An 18,588-nucleotide genomic window follows, 5' to 3' on the forward strand; every position below is an offset into this window, starting at 1 on the left:
ACCATCATTTGGAACTTCCTTTCCCTCAAACCGAAAGAATAACAATAAAAGCTCTTGTAGCCTGCGGCTTTTGAGAAAAATCGGTTTGAAGGAAAAGGAAGTTCCAGATTGATGGTTCCTGTCTGATGACTACAAAACAATACCCGCTCCCTACCGGATCATAAACCTGAAAAGGAATTGAAGACCGACAAATATTGGGTGTACCAGTAGTAGACTAGAGGCAATAAAGGAGTGGGCTATAAAACTATAGCCTTTGGCTTGCCTCCAACAGACAACCTGCTTCTTTTTTTAATGTTTTTTTGTGGCTTTCGCCTTTTATTGCGTTCATAGATGTGCCATGAAATGGTAGGCCTCAGGCCTGGTACGGTAGGCCTCAGGACTGGTATGGGCGAAAGTCTACCATTCTGAAATTTAATTTAATAATATTTGGACTGCTGGACAGCTGACAGTAGGCTCTCTTTACTAAATAGGTCACACATCCACCCACTCATATACATACACATATACACACACACACACACACACACACACACACACACACACACACACACACACACACAAAAATAATTAAATATATATTATATTTATGTGTATATATATATATCATCATCATCATATCGTACTATAATTCAGTCAATGTCTGTGTGTCTGTCAGTCAGTCTGTCTGTCAGAAACACCGCCGAAGCTCCTCACTGCCTGCACCAATCGCTCCCTTTTCACACAGGCATTGACCATAATAATATGGAGGTCTTCACAAAGCCCTTTTTTCGATTTGACACATAATGATTAATAATGAATTTATTAGTGAATTAATAATGCGAAAACGCACCCATGGCGCAGTACCCCCCACAGCCACAAGGGGGGTGGGGGGGGGGATATCTCACAACGGGTAATGGCTAATATAAAATTAAGAGTAAAGAGAGCATACTGTAGGCTGTCCAGCAGTCCAAATATTATTAAATTAAATTTCAGAATGATAGAACTGAGGCCTGAGGCCTACAATACCAAGCCTGAGGCCTACCATAACAGGCCTCAGGCTTGATGCCTGAGGCCTACCATTCCGTGGCATCTATGCATGGAATGTCTATGTTCACAGGCTTCTGTGTGCGGCCTAGAGGGCATCTGAGCATGTGCAGCACTACAAGTCTTACACCATATGCGTTTGGGAAACCCAGACATTGCCCGTCACTCTCACATACTGCAGCTGCAGTTATATTGGACGTTACTCAGTCACACTTAACATTACGATTTTAGTCAGCTTGCACTGAAATTTGTTTTAAGTCAATGACGTCACCGTTCAAGATACAGACAAGACAGACAATACATTACAAAAAGATACATTACAGGACACAAATCACAGAAACAGACAGGAACAAGAAGATATCCTCTGGTTTATCGATTCTGGTTAAAAAGCAGAACAGACTGGTGTACAAAATAGTACACCAAAATAAGTTTCTTATATTAAGAAAGATTAAGATTAACGCGCCTCATGGAGGGCAACAGTTGATATTCATTATTTAAAACATGTAAGGGGTCAGAGGAGATACTCTTCGCCAGTCTAAGCATGCTCTTGGTCTGGGCTTCTTTAAAGGAATGTAACAACCTCCACAGGCCTACCAACAATTTTAGTGCAGATCTTAATTTGGCAATAGTGTTTGTTCTTATATACTATAGATAGGCTGTTAAACCAGGCTGTGCTACAGTACAACATCACAGTTTGAACAACAGACTTATAGAAAAGAGTCAAGATCTGACTACTAACAAACACCAAACTATCTAAGTCGGCATAAGGAGTACATACGCTGCTGTCATCTGAGTATTTCAGAAGAACCTGGTTTGACTCGCAGGTGTTAGTCAACCGTAGTCAATGTATATTAGCCGTTATTCAATGCAGCAGTGGTAGTTACTACAATAACTGTTACTCAGTCGCATTGCAGCTGCATCAAAAGCGTACAGTCAAGCCAGAGCAAATCTCAAGAGGGAGAGAACAGACAGAGTTCAGAGCCCGCAGGGGACAGAGACGCCCAGCCCGCTCCACATACACCACACACACACGCCTCACATGCAGACACATGCAGCCTCTGTTCAGCCAGCTGCTAACTACTGTACACGGGCTGAACACACACGCAGCCTGTTGTGAGCAGCCTGTTGGGAAAACAAGATGCTGAGTGTTTCACGTTCAACGTCAGATGTTATTGTTTTGCTTTCAGAAATTACGTCATGTGGCAGCCTGGCAGCCAAGTGTCTACTGTCTATGGACATTTAATGTTTGGAAAAAACAGGACCCCACTTGTGAAGTCATCGGTAGGTCGTGTTGGGCATCACAGTACATTTCGTAATTGTTACAAATCATTTACATTACTGTTAACATTCATTATATTACGGGTCATACAGTCCCAGTAGAGTAAGGGTCCCATATTTGAATAGTTTCAGTACTTCTTAGTCTGTTCACTCCCAGTGACAGGGTTCATGATTGTTATACATCGGTATTACATCTCTATTGTTGTTAAGACAAAGCGATCTTCTGTCTTATTCTGGTTGAAGTAGATCTTGTTTGCATAACAGTGCCTTTAGATAGAAAAATCAGCACTCGGTTTGTATTTATCATTCCAAAAGATGAGTTAAATCAGGAAAGGTTTAGGAGCTCCGGGACCCCACGTCTGTCTAGCTATGCTGCATCACGTGACTCCCCACCTGTTTCATTTGAATGTGAGTCCACCAAGGACCCAGAGATAGAAATAGAAAACTATACCATCATTAGGAACGACAGAAACAGGCATGTGGTGGCGTGTGCATGTATATTCACAAAGACACTGAATACGTTACTCGTACTGACTTACAGCATGATGAAATTGAAACTGTGTGGGTTGAATAAAATTTCAAAAATGCTAAATCAGTATTAGTTGGCACCGTCTATAGACCGCCCGATCAGCACGGGTTCTATGATATACTTGAGGGGTGCTTAGCTGGGGAGGAATGTGTAGAGAAAATCCTGATTGCAGACTGCAATACGGATATGCATCGTAAGGAAGCACCTGTGTTTAAGTCATTTAGTCGGTTCTGTGATCTGCATGGTGTCAGTCAGCTAATTACCCAACCCACAAGAGTGTGTGATTCTACTCAAACTGTCATTGATCTCATTCTGACCTTGGACAAATCCAGAATCTCCAAGAAAGGGGTTATTGTATGTGGGCTCAGTGATCATTTTATGATTTTCTGTACACGCAAAATACAAAAACTAAAGTTTGACTGTCACAAAACAGTCATATCTAGGGACCTCAAAACCTACTCTAACGAGGCCTTTAACCTAGAACTGGAGAGTCTGGATTGCGATCTTCATATGTAATGTACAAGATAATAAAAACCCAAAGAATACCCAGTAAGCAAACAAAAATAGCAATGACATTGTTAATGACAAAGAGTAATGACAGTCCAATTGAGTAAGTATAAGAAAATAACCTCACACCCCCCCCCCCCCCCGCCCCCAACAGAAATATCCCATATAACAGGGGTTCTCAACCCGTGGGTCGCGACCCCTCTGGGGGTCACCGAATTATTTTGGGGGGTCCCCAAATTATTTTCAAACGGAAAATGTTAGTTCCTCCAATTCGTAAATTTGGTCAAGCTCAAAATGGAACACATTGTGAGCTTTTAAAATCAGCTTTTTTGCTGAAGTTGTGTTATGTTCTCCTATTATGACATGCCCAGAATAGGGATGCCAGAGTTAAAGTAGTTAAGAAACTTTTGCGTAAACTAAACTCATTGCTTAACCCGAGAAAGTTGATTAACAGGGAACATGACAGTTTGTTCGTGGGTGCCAGACTGAGAAACATAATAGGATGCTCCAATTAAGCTTACCTTAATCCTCAACTGGAGACCAACTACTAGGCTAAATCCATCTGTTCCCTGCCTACAGTGGGAGAGGCATGTCTCCACGGTGACAGACAAACAACAAAGAGGTAACTGGATCCATGACTGATCCAATGAAATACATAGGAGACTTTGTAATCACCGATATTATTGCCATTGCTAATCAATGCCAGCGTTATCGTTCTGTATCAGAAAACTGGAAGACAGACACAAAGAAAGGTGGGTCAGCTCGACTTCTTGATTCAGTCATTGGCTGGCTCATGCATCCAGAGGCTACGAGAGAACTTGGCAGGCTGGCGAGTCGGCCAGCAATAAGACTGAAACATTGTAAAAATTCATCCATGTAATGACTACCACACAAATTGAAGGTGCAAAGATGACATCTTTCGTGGACAATGATACACTACTAATCCATTAATTATAATCATTCTTGCCAACTAATTTAATACAATTAAGGGAATAATTGAAAGCATTGCAACACATTCATTAGATCAATTAAATGAGACACTGGAAATTCCCAAAACACTCAGTTACAGAAAACTGGAGGAGGGAAACGAATATAGCTTTTCTTCTTTTGGTCAAATTAGTCCATTGACAAAGCCTACAAAACAAGAGTTAAAGTAGCAGACGATTGTACCGTTAACAAACCAACAGGCGCCACTAGTGATGGAATGTGCCAACACATAGCCTGCCATTCATGTCAGTCAGTGTGTTAAATGTCAATTCACCTTATTTTCTCCATTACTGTATACTGTCAGAGAGATCACAATCAGCGACCACGGGATGAGTCTACCATAAGAGGTGGGTGGGGACGGGGCTGTGTTCATTGATGGGGGCTGGGGAGGCAGGAGTGTTTGTGTGCTGGCGTTATACTGACAAGCCTCGGCCTGATCATGGGACAGTGTGGGATAGTCTCTGGTCTCGGATGTGTTGGCTGTGATATTCGCATGTCAGCTGAGCTGGGAGGAATTCCGAACCAGTTCAGTCACTCAGTCTCACACACACACACACACACAATGCCCGACGCCAGCAGAGGATGGGGGTATGAACGGATGTAAACGTGGCTACTGTTGAGAGCACATGGGAACTTTCTGAGATTACATTTAGGATTTGACTGTGTAACTTATGAACATGGTATGCAGTAAAACAGGGAGAGGGGGCAATCTCACAGGTACAGTACTAAGCCAAATGGACATTGTGGAGGTCAGAGCATTAACCACTTTCACCCTACGCTGAGGAAGACCTGTTAATGAAAGTGCCTAAGCGGACGTACAGGAACTTCTGCCAGCCAAGGAAGCAACATTGCTGTGCTGATCTTTTTACATTCTCAGGTCATGAAAACCATGTTTGTGATTGGACGAAACTGACAGCTTGCAGGGGATGTCTTATAGATACTTTCTGCTGTAGTTCTTTATCAGGCTTGAGAGATTACACATTCCTGGGACGGGAGGGAGGTTACTTTCACCCTGCCATCCCCATTTTGTGCATGTAATAGGCAAAAATGAAACATTTTCATGCAATGTCAAAAACAGCATTGTGTCACAATGCAGGGTTTCTGCAGGTTTAGGCAAGTCAGATTCACCTTTTTAAGATGGCTACAAGCTCAGTATGTTTGTAGATCTGCCATTTTAGAGAAAAATAAAATAAAATGTATTTAGTAGTTAACTGGCTGAGCAACTGTAGCGGTCACACCTCCATGTTGATTCTGCTCTCTCGACCATGTCGAGCTCGTGACAGACAGCAGTGGAGAAAAGTGAGGCATGATGATGCATATGCAGGGGTGCAGTGACATAACTGGTGTGCATGCATGGTCCAAAACGCAAAATAAATGTTGAGACACAGATCAAACAAAATGAAGCACTCCTTGCGTACCGACTTTTACTAGATCTGGTGGCACGTACTACAAATGTCCATCTACATCCTGTAAGTGGACTTAAATAAAACTAGTGTTGACTAATCATTACAAGTGGCTCTTATTTTGAAGAGGAAGACCGTTTCGGTTTTAACCAGGCTGCCATGACAGTTGTTGAAAATGAAAGTTATGATGATGCAGTTGGGAGTGCCAGTAAGTAAACAAGAATGTGGACAAAAAACAAGCTTATACTGTATATGATATGAAAAAGAAACTGTGCCTTATGTACACAGTTTGGAATTACGTTAATCAGTACCAGGATTTTCTTCAAAATTAAGGCGCTAGAGTGCCAGAAGATATGGGATATTTTACTCTGAAAAGCCCCGCCTTCCGCCCCCCACCAGTATTTGGCCAGACTAGCTACAAAAACACAGATAAATCTTCTATAGTATAGACTCTAGCTAGACTCCTGCAGAGCCACGCCGTAAAAAGGCTGTGTCCGACTGTGTGCATGTACTGTACACAAAGAAGACGACATCCCTATAAGCATGCTGTAAGGTCCCCTGCCTCAGTCCCATCTGTGCCATCTCATTTGCAACTCTGACGACATGTGTGGTCGTTAATGCAGTATATTGGGTATATTTGTGGGCCTAGCGCTAGAAGAATAATGTGCATAATCATTAAAAAAAATCTTCTTAATAGCTGAATACACCATTTAAGTGATATAAAGTCAATCGGATAATATCGTTTTGCATTTTGTGATAGGCGGTGGCCTAAACATTATTCACACACACACACACACACACACACACACACGTACGTGTAAAGGGCACCACTTCAAAGTAGGCAAATCTAAGCTAATGAAAAGGTAATGTACTTTCCACCAAATGCAAGTAAATGCCTGACTTTTAGCCGGTTTGAAACCTGCACACAACTACAATTGAGATACAATAACTTACAAAAGAATTGGCTAGTACCAATCAAACTTATTCTTATGAATATTTCCACAAATTGTGAAATTGTGAACCAAGGAGACAACTCACCTGTAAGGACGTGTGGGCTGCCCTGTATTTATCTGCAATGACAGACAGAGCACTCATTAGTGCATTGTAGGTTTAATTGGATATTCATTATTTAACATAATGCAGCAATAAATCCAACCATAAATAAAGCATAAATCCTGTGAATCATTTGTAGACATGTACAGCATGAATACATTCATGATGAGAACTGATTGCGTACAAACTGTGCACATGCCCGCCCCCCCCCCCCCCCCCCCCTCCCAGCACCCACACACTGTTGACAAGCATGACATATTAAACATCAGATCTGAAGGGGAGCCAGGAATGGAGGTGACCAGACAGAAGGTGACAACAAAGTGAATACAATTCTACAGCCATTGGCCCATTGGATAACACAATTTTATTTATTATCTGTACTGATTATTATTATTTATTTATATACATACGTGTGTGTGTGTGTGTGTGTGTGTGTGTGTCTGTGTGTGTGTGTGTCATTTTCTTCTCATATTTGGTATAGTTCTATAATTGTTTTGCCTAGTTGTCTATGATTGTATGATCTGAAGACCACCTTGAAAACAGGATGTGACATCTCAACCGGTAATTCCTAATAAAGAATCTCAATAACAAAACAGTAACTGCAAAAATAATTATTTCTTCCATTGTCTAATTTAGTTTTTAATTAAAGTACAGTACAGTGTGTGAGTATCGATCAATACAATATAAACAAATTATTACAATTACATTTTGAGTACTCTGAAGAAGACAATGCATTGTTCTGTGAACAAAGCCTGTTCACAGTGCATAAATCGAGTGTAGGGCGGCCGGGTCCCTGGGGCAAAGCGAGAGGTGTCATATTTTGGTGCTGGGGGAGGCTAGACGGCCATGGTTATAAGGACCAATCAAATCTCCATCAAACGATCTCTCCTTTCAGTTTCCATGGTAACATCTCATTAAATGCACAGGTCAAATCAGAGCTGAGCTTACCTGAACCTTGAATCAATGTAAAGAACATTGAATGCCTCAATTTTTGAGGTACTGAAGTCCTATATTTTTTTGTCACATCGCAGTGCATTATGAGCTTCTTCTAGATCTATATCTTCCTGAATATTTAACCCAATTTCCAATACAATATCTTGTATTTTTTGAGCGTTGTTGTACCCATTGCTGGCTGTGGAATAGTCATTCATATTTACTTGCGCAAGCAGAGCGCGCAAATAATATTTTCGCCCGGTCCGTATGCACCGTCCCAGCCAACCCGCCACTTTTGATGCGTATGCAAATAAAACAGCAAATTTGTGCCTGAGCTAGTCATACATATACTATATATATATATATATATATATAATTATATATATAATCTGTAAAATAAAATAGCAAATTGTGCCTGATTTGCTGGGACCAGAGTACATGGTGCTATGACTAGCTCTCAATGATGACGTAAGAAATATGGTCATGTATGTAATCTGGTCCCAGCAAATCAGGCACAAATTTGCTGTTTTATTTGCATACGCATCAAAAGTGGCGGGTTGGCTGGGACAGTTTTTGGCGCAAAGTAACCACAGTATACCGCTAATCAACTTACATATATATAGTATATGTATGACGTAAGAAATATGGTCATGTATGTAATCTGGTCCCAGCAAATCAGGCACAATTTGCCGTTTTATTTGCATACGCATCAAAAGTGGCGGGTTGGCTGGGACGTTTTTTGGCGCAAAGTAACCAAAGTATACCGCTAATCAACTTACAAATTACATATACATAGTATATGTATAACTAGCTCTCAATGAAGATGTAAGAAATATGTGGATTAAAGGACCCAATGCCAGAGTGTAATTGGTTTTCGATGGTGACGTAATGACGATATGTTTTAGTGTTGGGAGGATTAAAGGTAATGCTCCTGTGTATACATGTATGTAATCTGGCACCACTGCCGTATCAGGCACAATTTGCAGGGACGGTGCAAACGCATCAAAAGTGACAGTTTATAACGGTCTAAAGTACTTGTGCGCTCTGCTTGCGCACTAGTTGGCCATTTATGGCCTACTAGCGTGCAACAAGCAAGTATGCACTCGACAGAGTGCAGTTCTAGTTTGACATATTGCTTATAGCAGCTTTAATGTGGTTAGAAAAGGAGGGAGAAAAGTGCAAAATGGAATGGGGTGAAGTTAGCACACACACTGAGCTTGTGAATGATATGCCATTTTCAAAACATGATTTTTCCCCCATTTTGTTTTAGTTTTTATATTTATATATATATATATATATATATATATTTACTATAATGATGCCAGTGTTAATGTAATAATTCTATGATATAAAATGTAACAAATGTCAGCTTCATGACTGCATCTTTCCTTTTGCTGCAGAACATGATATGTCAGAGGTGAAGGTACAGCCGGCAATAAAGACCAGAGGACTTTGGCCACATGTGCTCAGCTCTGAATAGGCTTATGATAGGACATTCTTACGGTCAATAAATCAATTAACCTTTATTCCATTAAAAGTGAGGCCAATCGTACAAATGCTAAATTTGAACCATTTTCTGAATAACGTATGTTGCAATATCAGTGGTCTTACTCTTAACCCTTTCAAGTCAAGGATCCCCACAAGCTCATAGCGTGGCACATTTTTTAATAGCCAAAACTAAAATAATAGTTAAAGTGGTAAAAGTCTGTCTCTGAATTAAATGAATACTGAGGATTTTACTGTGTGTGTGTAGAGGTAATTATACGTTGAAAAGGGAAAACGTTCAGTACTCCTGCCCCAGTGTAGCTCAGTTCTGTGTATCTCGGCCGTCTTGAATGACTTGCTGAAAGGGGGAAAAAAAACCACAAACAGCAACGCACCACTGCTCATCTTGGAAACACTATGTCTACTGTTAGTCCCAGATGGGGAGAGGTGCTTACGCCGTCTCTCCTACAGCCAGTCAGCAAGCCTACGTAAAAATCACAGCATATTTAGAGCCGTGCACACCATTAACTTTAAATAGCTTAGGTAAGGTCCTAAAGGGGGCCGGGGGGGTCCTACCTTTTAAGGTTTAATATATTTAGAATTAGTATATCTTTTTTAGATTTTAAGTAACCAAATGTGCATCATTTGTAGTTTTTAGATTTACTACATTATGTCTACAGAAGCACTTCTGTCTGAGAGCAGAAGATATTAATTCTGTCTCTGTGAGCAAAGCAAAGTCTTTACGCTGCATCCTTTTGATCCCAAATCAAGTGTGAATGAGAGAAATGCATTAAAAAAGTGATAATACCCCAAACAATTATTTGATTATAGCATGGGCACACTTTGCATCCGTCACTTCCTTTTGACTCTGGTTTTATGACCCAGTTCCAAATGTTAAACGTCATACGCTGTGATTGGCAGTGACCATGGTCCCAGGTAAAGAACATTAGAAAGTTCAAAGTAGGTAGCCTGGGAGGCAAATATAACATGATATTATATTTTTCCATATCCATATAAACATGGGGTAGCCAGCTACTTTACAGTAGTCAGCACTGCTTAAGTATAGGGTCTGTCTGGGCACTGTCCAGTCCATGTTGACAGCCCCATGGCCTGTTGCCCATAGGCATCAGCTCCTCTCGGTTACATAAGCACCGATTTAGTCCTGCCAACAAACTGAACGAGCCTCCCAGCTACTGAGAGTTGTAGACGGACAGCTAGTTTGCAGGCATCCTCCTAATGTGCCTCACGTCTTTCTCATCGCCGGCCCTAATGAGAATCAGTACAGGACAGAGTTGTCTCAAAATACCTCGGCCACTGGCCAGGATAGGGCAGCAGCACAGACTTCTAATTTTGAAGTGCTCAGTGGAGTCAAACCACCCCAACTTGTGGATGGTAGAATTTGTTCCGTTTCTGCTGGCATGGTCAGAACTGGAAAGTTTATGTCAATGGCTAAAGTAAGCCAGATGCATAACTGGTCAGTTCTACACTTGAACACAGGATAGACTATTCCTGGGTTTAGGTTTGTTTACAATACACAAGACAAACCTTACTGCTTGTCTTAACAATTGGGTTCCAACTGTTGACTAAGGAGAAGAAGATCTGTGTGAGGGGTGGAATAAGAAGTTAGGTAGCGAATACATTCTCTGCAGGAGCAGGACCAGAGAATGTCAGCCCCAATGCCTGAGGATAGTGTGTCCACTTTACCTCACAGTCACACACCTTTATCACTTGGACATTGATGCAATACCAAAGCTGTTTGAGAGAGGTAGGGCGTACTAATACAAAGTTAAACACATGTGTTCTTTATACCACAGTCACACACCCAAAGCAATAGAATTACTGATGGCTCTAGTCTTAAAGTGGCAACTTTTAAAATGATGAATGACAGGGCTCTGAGCAAGCACTGCAAGCAGAAAAACTCTAAAAATCCCACGTTTTATACCAGCGGTAGGCCTATTTTATGGTTGCAAAACAGAATCCCCTGTTGTATGCATTCTGTTTTTCCCATAGGAGGAAGGGTGGAATAATCATGGGGTTCTCCCATGCGTTTTGATCCTACAGTGTAAGCATAAGCACATTAGCCAATTTCCAGTGTATTAGATTTACACGCGATTTTAATTTACAATTTTACACAAGAGCCAAATGCCACCTGTTCTGTAACGTTAGCATAGATGCAAGTCAGTCTACTCTTTAGATGTGTGCAACCTGGATGTTGGGGGAGTATCCTTTTGTTTCAACAGCAAGGTGATACTACAGTCAGGTCAGGTGGCCCATTGTTTACAATGTCCAACTGATCCCATACAGTTTGAATCACTCTCATCATGGTTTACCGTTTGCAATAGCCTGGAACTGCCTACAGTTTGAATTACTCACAATCTCACATGGTTTATTGTTTACAATTGCCAACGAACCACCACTGTACAGTAGTTCAACACAAAGTCATTATGATATCCCCAATTCCCTATAGCTAGCCTATAAATAGCCTAGCTACTAGTCTTTTTTTTCCCAATCTGCTTTGTCACCCCAACCATTTACGGCAGCGTCTAGTGAACAGATCTAATGAACAGATTTAAGGCTTCCGGTGGACGATCTCTTCAAAATAAGAGTACCCTCTAGAGTATTGAAAAAAAGTTTAATTTGCACATTAAAACTACAAATTAAGCATTTAAATGATGCTATATGATGCTATAAGACACACATTATGTTTCTGTGTAAAAATAAGTAATTAAATCATTATAATAATAATAATAAAGTTATCTAAATGGATAAATGCTATTCACTGGAGTGCATGGACTTTATAAAGTGGACACTGGACAAAAGACGGCTCCGCGAGGCAACTATCTGGACATACCCACGCGTTCGGGGAGATGTCCTCTACCACACCCCACTCTCCGCTAAGCGGGAGAGGTGTAAAATTCACAGCAGCAGACCTTCTACTGTGGTCAATGCTGAAAAAAGTACCGTTTCCGGACCCAGAATGGACACTGGACAAAAGACGGCTCAGCGAGGCAACTATCTGGACATACCCACATGTTCGGGGAGATGTCCTCTACCACACCCCACTCTCCGCTAAGCGGGAGAGGTGTAAAATTCACAGCAGCAGACCTTCTACTGTGGTCAATGCTGAAGAAAGTACCGTTTCCGGACCCAGAATGGACACTGGACAAAAGACGGCTCCGCGAGGCAACTATCTGGACATACCCACACGTTCGGGGAGATGTCCTCTACCACACCCCACTCTCCGCTAAGCGGGAGAGGTGTAAAATTCACAGCAGCAGACTTTCTACTGTGGTCAATGCTGAAAAAAGTACCGTTTCCGGACCCAGAATGGACACTGGACAAAGAGGCCTCCGCGAGGCAACTATCTGGACATACCCACGCGTTCGGGGAGATGTCCTCTACCACACCCCACTCTCCGCTAAGCGGGAGAGGTGTAAAATTCACAGCAGCAGACCTTCTACTGTGGTCAATGCTGAAAAAAGTACCGTTTCCGGACCCAGAATGGACACTGGACAAAAGACGGCTCCGCGAGGCAACTATCTGGACATACCCACGCGTTCGGGGAGATGTCCTCTACCACACCCCACTCTCCGCTAAGCGGGAGAGGTGTAAAATTCACAGCAGCAGACCTTCTACTGTGGTCAATGCTGAAAAAAGTACCGTTTCCGGACCCAGAATGGACACTGGACAAAAGACGGCTCCGCGAGGCAACTATCTGGACATACCCACACGTTCGGGGAGATGTCCTCTACCACACCCCACTCTCCGCTAAGCGGGAGAGGTGTAAAATTCACAGCAGCAGACCTTCTACTGTGGTCAATGCTGAAAAAAGTACCGTTTCCGGACCCAGAATGGACACTGGACAAAAGACGGCTCCGCGAGGCAACTATCTGGACATACCCACACGTTCGGGGAGATGTCCTCTACCACACCCCACTCTCCGCTAAGCGGGAGAGGTGTAAAATTCACAGCAGCAGACCTTCTACTGTGGTCAATGCTGAAAAAAGTACCGTTTCCGGACCCAGAATGGACACTGGACAAAAGACGGCTCCGCGAGGCAACTATCTGGACATACCCACACGTTCGGGGAGATGTCCTCTACCACACTCCACTCTCCGCTAAGCGGGAGAGGTGTAAAATTCACAGCAGCAGACCTTCTACTGTGGTCAATGCTGAAAAAAGTACCGTTTCCGGACCCAGAATGGACACTGGACAAAGAGGCCTCCGCGAGGCAACTATCTGGACATACCCACGCGTTCGGGGAGATGTCCTCTACCACACCCCACTCTCCGCTAAGCGGGAGAGGTGTAAAATTCACAGCAGCAGACCTTCTACTGTGGTCAATGCTGAAAAAAGTACCGTTTCCGGACCCAGAATGGACACTGGACAAAAGACGGCTCCGCGAGGCAACTATCTGGAAATACCCACATGTTCGGGGAGATGTCCTCTACCACACCCCACTCTCCGCTAAGCGGGAGAGGTGTAAAATTCACAGCAGCAGACCTTCTACTGTGGTCAATGCTGAAAAAAGTACCGTTTCCGGACCCAGAATGGACACTGGACAAAAGACGGCTCCGCGAGGCAACTATCTGGAAATACCCACATGTTCGGGGAGATGTCCTCTACCACACCCCACTCTCCGCTAAGCGGGAGAGGTGTAAAATTCACAGCAGCAGACCTTCTACTGTGGTCAATGCTGAAAAAAGTACCGTTTCCGGACCCAGAATGGACACTGGACAAAAGACGGCTCCGCGAGGCAACTATCTGGAAATACCCACATGTTCGGGGAGATGTCCTCTACCACACCCCACTCTCCGCTAAGCGGGAGAGGTGTAAAATTCACAGCAGCAGACCTTCTACTGTGGTCAATGCTGAAAAAAGTACCGTTTCCGGACCCAGAATGGACACTGGACAAAAGACGGCTCCGCGAGGCAACTATCTGGACATACCCACACGTTCGGGGAGATGTCCTCTACCACACTCCACTCTCCGCTAAGCGGGAGAGGTGTAAAATTCACAGCAGCAGACCTTCTACTGTGGTCAATGCTGAAAAAAGTACCGTTTCCGGACCCAGAATGGACACTGGACAAAAGACGGCTCCGCGAGGCAACTATCTGGACATACCCACATGTTCGGGGAGATGTCCTCTACCACACCCCACTCTCCGCTAAGCGGGAGAGGTGTAAAATTCACAGCAGCAGACCTTCTACTGTGGTCAATGGAGATGACCTGCTTTGCCTGAAAAGTCTTAGTCTGTATAGTTGTACTCAATGTGGTGACAAGGCCTTACCATCTACAAAGAACATGTCACAATTTATAGTGCAGCCACTGGACGTGTCACAAAAAGGCATCTTAGACACAATTGCACAAGTATATAGATGTACCAAGAACATCACAGAATTGGTGGAGCTATGAGTTGGTAATATTGCCAGTCAACCTCCAAAAGACTCATTGGGGAGCAATTGTCGTAGATTTCTCTAAAAAGACAGTGGAGGGTGATAGCATAATCTTAGATGTTGTTCTAATGGATTCAGTCCATAGCTATGAACAAGACCTGGTTAATGTATTTGGTCCACTGCAAAAATACTTAGCCTTACAGTACTTTGCAATTCATGGTAGAGGTATGGCTATCACATTTAGATATGAGTGTTATGACAGTTGCCCTCATTTCATAACACAAACTGATACCAGTAGCTGTGGTCTCTACACTTGTTTGTTTTCCAAAGCTGTTCTGTTTGACGTGAGTCTCAACACTTACCAAACAGAGACTGAAAAGCGAGATTGTGTATTGTATGAGCTGACAGGAAAAAAATTATTGCTCTGAGTACATAGTTTAAGTACTGCACTGCACTAAAAGGCTCTGTTTTATCAGAAAGAGGGTTTGGAGGAATGTATAAACACAGCACTGTAAAAAGAAACTATTACTGTTAATGGCCCATCTACATAGTGAATGACATTACCATTGTCATTGATGCAGACATTAGTGTTCAAACACCAGTAATTACCAAAATAATTAGTATTACTTTGCAATGCATGTTATAGGCCAGTGATTTCATGTCAATGCCCCAAGGCACAGCACCTTTTTGAGCATTGACCTCAGTAGAAGGTCTGCTGCTGTGAATTTTACACCTCTCCCGCTTAGCGGAGAGTGGGGTGTGGTAGAGGACATCTCCCCGAACATGTGGGTATGTCCAGATAGTTGCCTCGCGGAGCCGTCTTTTGTCCAGTGTCCATTCTGGGTCCGGAAACGGTACTTTTTTCAGCATTGACCACAGTAGAAGGTCTGCTGCTGTGAATTTTACACCTCTCCCGCTTAGCGGAGAGTGGGGTGTGGTAGAGGACATCTCCCCGAACGCGTGGGTATGTCCAGATAGTTGCCTCGCGGAGCCGTCTTTGTCCAGTGTCCATTCTGGGTCCGGAAATGGTACTTTTTTCAGCATTGACCCCAGTAGAAGGTCTGCTGCTGTGAATTTTACACCTCTCCCGCTTAGCGGAGAGTGGGGTGTGGTAGAGGACATCTCCCCGAACGCGTGGGTATGTCCAGATAGTTGCCTCGCGGAGGCCTCTTTGTCCAGTGTCCATTCTGGGTCCGGAAACGGTACTTTTTTCAGCATTGACCACAGTAGAAGGTCTGCTGCTGTGAATTTTACACCTCTCCCGCTTAGCGGAGAGTGGGGTGTGGTAGAGGACATCTCCCCGAACATGTGGGTATGTCCAGATAGTTGCCTCGCGGAGCCGTCTTTTGTCCAGTGTCCATTCTGGGTCCGGAAACGGTACTTTTTTCAGCATTGACCACAGTAGAAGGTCTGCTGCTGTGAATTTTACACCTCTCCCGCTTAGCGGAGAGTGGGGTGTGGTAGAGGACATCTCCCCGAACGCGTGGGTATGTCCAGATAGTTGCCTCGCGGAGCCGTCTTTGTCCAGTGTCCATTCTGGGTCCGGAAATGGTACTTTTTTCAGCATTGACCCCAGTAGAAGGTCTGCTGCTGTGAATTTTACACCTCTCCCGCTTAGCGGAGAGTGGGGTGTGGTAGAGGACATCTCCCCGAACGCGTGGGTATGTCCAGATAGTTGCCTCGCGGAGGCCTCTTTGTCCAGTGTCCATTCTGGGTCCGGAAACGGTACTTTTTTCAGCATTGACCACAGTAGAAGGTCTGCTGCTGTGAATTTTACACCTCTCCCGCTTAGCGGAGAGTGGGGTGTGGTAGAGGACATCTCCCCGAACGCGTGGGTATGTCCAGATAGTTGCCTCGCGGAGGCCTCTTTGTCCAGTGTCCATTCTGGGTCCGGAAACGGTACTTTTTTCAGCATTGACCACAGTAGAAGGTCTGCTGCTGTGAATTTTACACCTCTCCCGCTTAGCGGAGAGTGGGGTGTGGTAGAGGACATCTCCCCGAACGCGTGGGTATGTCCAGATAGTTGCCTCGCGGAGGCCTCTTTTGTCCAGTGTCCACTTTATAAAGTCCATGCACTCCAGTGAATAGCATTTATCCATTTAGATAACTTTTATTATTATTTAATTACTTATTAGTAATTTAATTACTTATTTTTACACAGAAACATAATGTGTGTCTTTACAATAACTGTAATGTAATAATAATACTAATTGTTATAATAGGTGTATTATTGCTTGATGAAATAGGAACCTTTATTGCTTAGATAGGAACCTAGGAACCTTGCTTATACAGGTGCGTGACGCACGGTACGCACGGTACCTGTTGTTGGTTGCACTAGACTGAGCTGACAGGTTGTTTATTACTACTCTTAGCACGGGACTTTATAATAAACTATTGCCCGGCTGGGCTAAACTACAATCCTTTTTGGGTGATTCTTAACGAAAAGAACACACTTTTACACTAATAATGTAACGTAATAGTTATTTAATTAACGAATTAAAAATATTATTTTATTCTGAAGGCAACCGGATGTCTTAAATCTGCTAGCTCTCAGAGCGGAAGTCTTAAATTTGCTCATAAGACGGAGCCACCATTTACGTGGTCTAGCAGTAGGCCAGTAGCACTGAAGTAGGTTGTATGTCGGAAATGAATAGCAAAAACAAATCATGGCTTAGAGAGGTCAAATACAAATAAAATAAATCGGGATTCGGGAATAATGTATGAACATAATGTATGATCCATTGTTCAGTATGCCTAGAGAGCTAGCTACATAATAGATAATTACAGCGGTGTCGCCTACGGAAACGAGCAGATCTATCACACTGTCAGCGTATTTGCCAGCTTGTTACGGCTCTTTCCCACAAGGGACACCTTCATTAAACGCATCTCATTGACTGCGGCGCTCAGCGTCCAACTGCGCACATTACGCAAATTACGCAGCGGCTACACACAGACATCGATCGGAACCACCATTCGAATTTCGCTCCAATATAAACCGACCCGGGATCTGTTCGGTTGATTCGGGTTTTTACCTGTGTCGTGCTGGTGGTGTACTACCAAGGTCCCGTCTCTGCGGATTCTTACATTCTCCGGTCCTTCGATCTTCCATATCGCGTCATGTTGATGGTGGTGGTCAACAATAACAGAGCTCTGCGCACTGTGCGCAGCGGGGGTCTTGCTGGTGGTGGTCCTCCGGTGTCTGTTCTGCAAAGACCGGCAGCACTGGTAGCACACGGCCCACGCCTGCTCCTCGTTGATGGGCTGACTGTACAGTGACAGAATCTCCTCCAGAGAGAGGTCCGGATCGGCTCCGGTCGCGGTTCCGTCCGCACATGGATCCATGGTGTCCGCGGACGAATTCAAATCCACGCCGAAATCCTGGATGGCGGTTGGAGAAACGGTCCCTGGCCGCTTGGCCATCCCAACCGCACCAGGAAAGAAAATAAATAAAACTTTATGAAGCTGTACGAGGGTGGGGATATAAAGAAAAAGACAAAAATATGTTCAATGGTTAAGTTCCAGTGGTAATAAAAAGGTTTCTTCACTACACTCGTGTTGTTGTTGCGACTCGCGCCGTCTATGCCTAGAATGTCACCAGCTGAGCTCACTGATTGCTGCTGCTCAGTGCTCACCAGTCACCAGCTGTTCATTATGAACGCATGCGTAGGGTACGTTTTTGCCATAACTGTATTTACAAGGCAGCGTTTCCTTCCATAAATGAAACATGGGAGGAGCATAAGCTTAGAGTATAAGAAATAAGAGCATAGAGGTGGGATGGGGGGGGGGGGGTTGTCAGGAGCTGTGCCTAGTGCCTACTAACGTATAATTTGTTTTTCTCTTCAAAATAAAATTGAGAAAACAAGAAAATATCATGTTTTATTTTTAAACCTAAAATGAAACAACAGAACACAGGCCTGTTTTGTTATTCTGAATGTCTGTAAACATTGGAAATCAGCGCCCATGTTTGCCCATGTTTGCGCACTGAAGCATTCGT

General features: G+C 43.5%; 1 protein-coding gene across 2 annotated transcripts in view; it reads right to left on the minus strand.

Annotated features, from left to right (window-relative positions):
- Window positions 1–18,223, minus strand: part of spire1a (spire-type actin nucleation factor 1a) — a 61,664-nt gene extending 43,441 nt beyond the window's left edge. The window contains exons 1-2 of one of the 2 annotated variants that reach the window (XM_083771445.1): window positions 17,627–18,223; window positions 6,766–6,797 (exon numbers count right to left, since the gene is read on the minus strand). In XM_083771445.1, the coding sequence (XP_083627571.1) occupies window positions 6,766–6,797; window positions 17,627–18,014 (420 nt within the window). In that variant the 5' untranslated portion in view covers window positions 18,015–18,223. Of the gene's footprint in view, window positions 1–4,747; window positions 4,804–6,765; window positions 6,798–17,626 lie in introns of those variants that run through there. The other variant, XM_083771446.1, reaches the window with a different exon arrangement.
- Window positions 18,224–18,588: the final 365 nt, after the last annotated feature.

The sequence above is a fragment of the Protomyctophum parallelum genome (genome assembly GCF_964188405.1).
Source record: "Protomyctophum parallelum genome assembly, chromosome: 1".
Classification (NCBI taxonomy): Eukaryota; Metazoa; Chordata; class Actinopteri; order Myctophiformes; family Myctophidae; genus Protomyctophum; species Protomyctophum parallelum.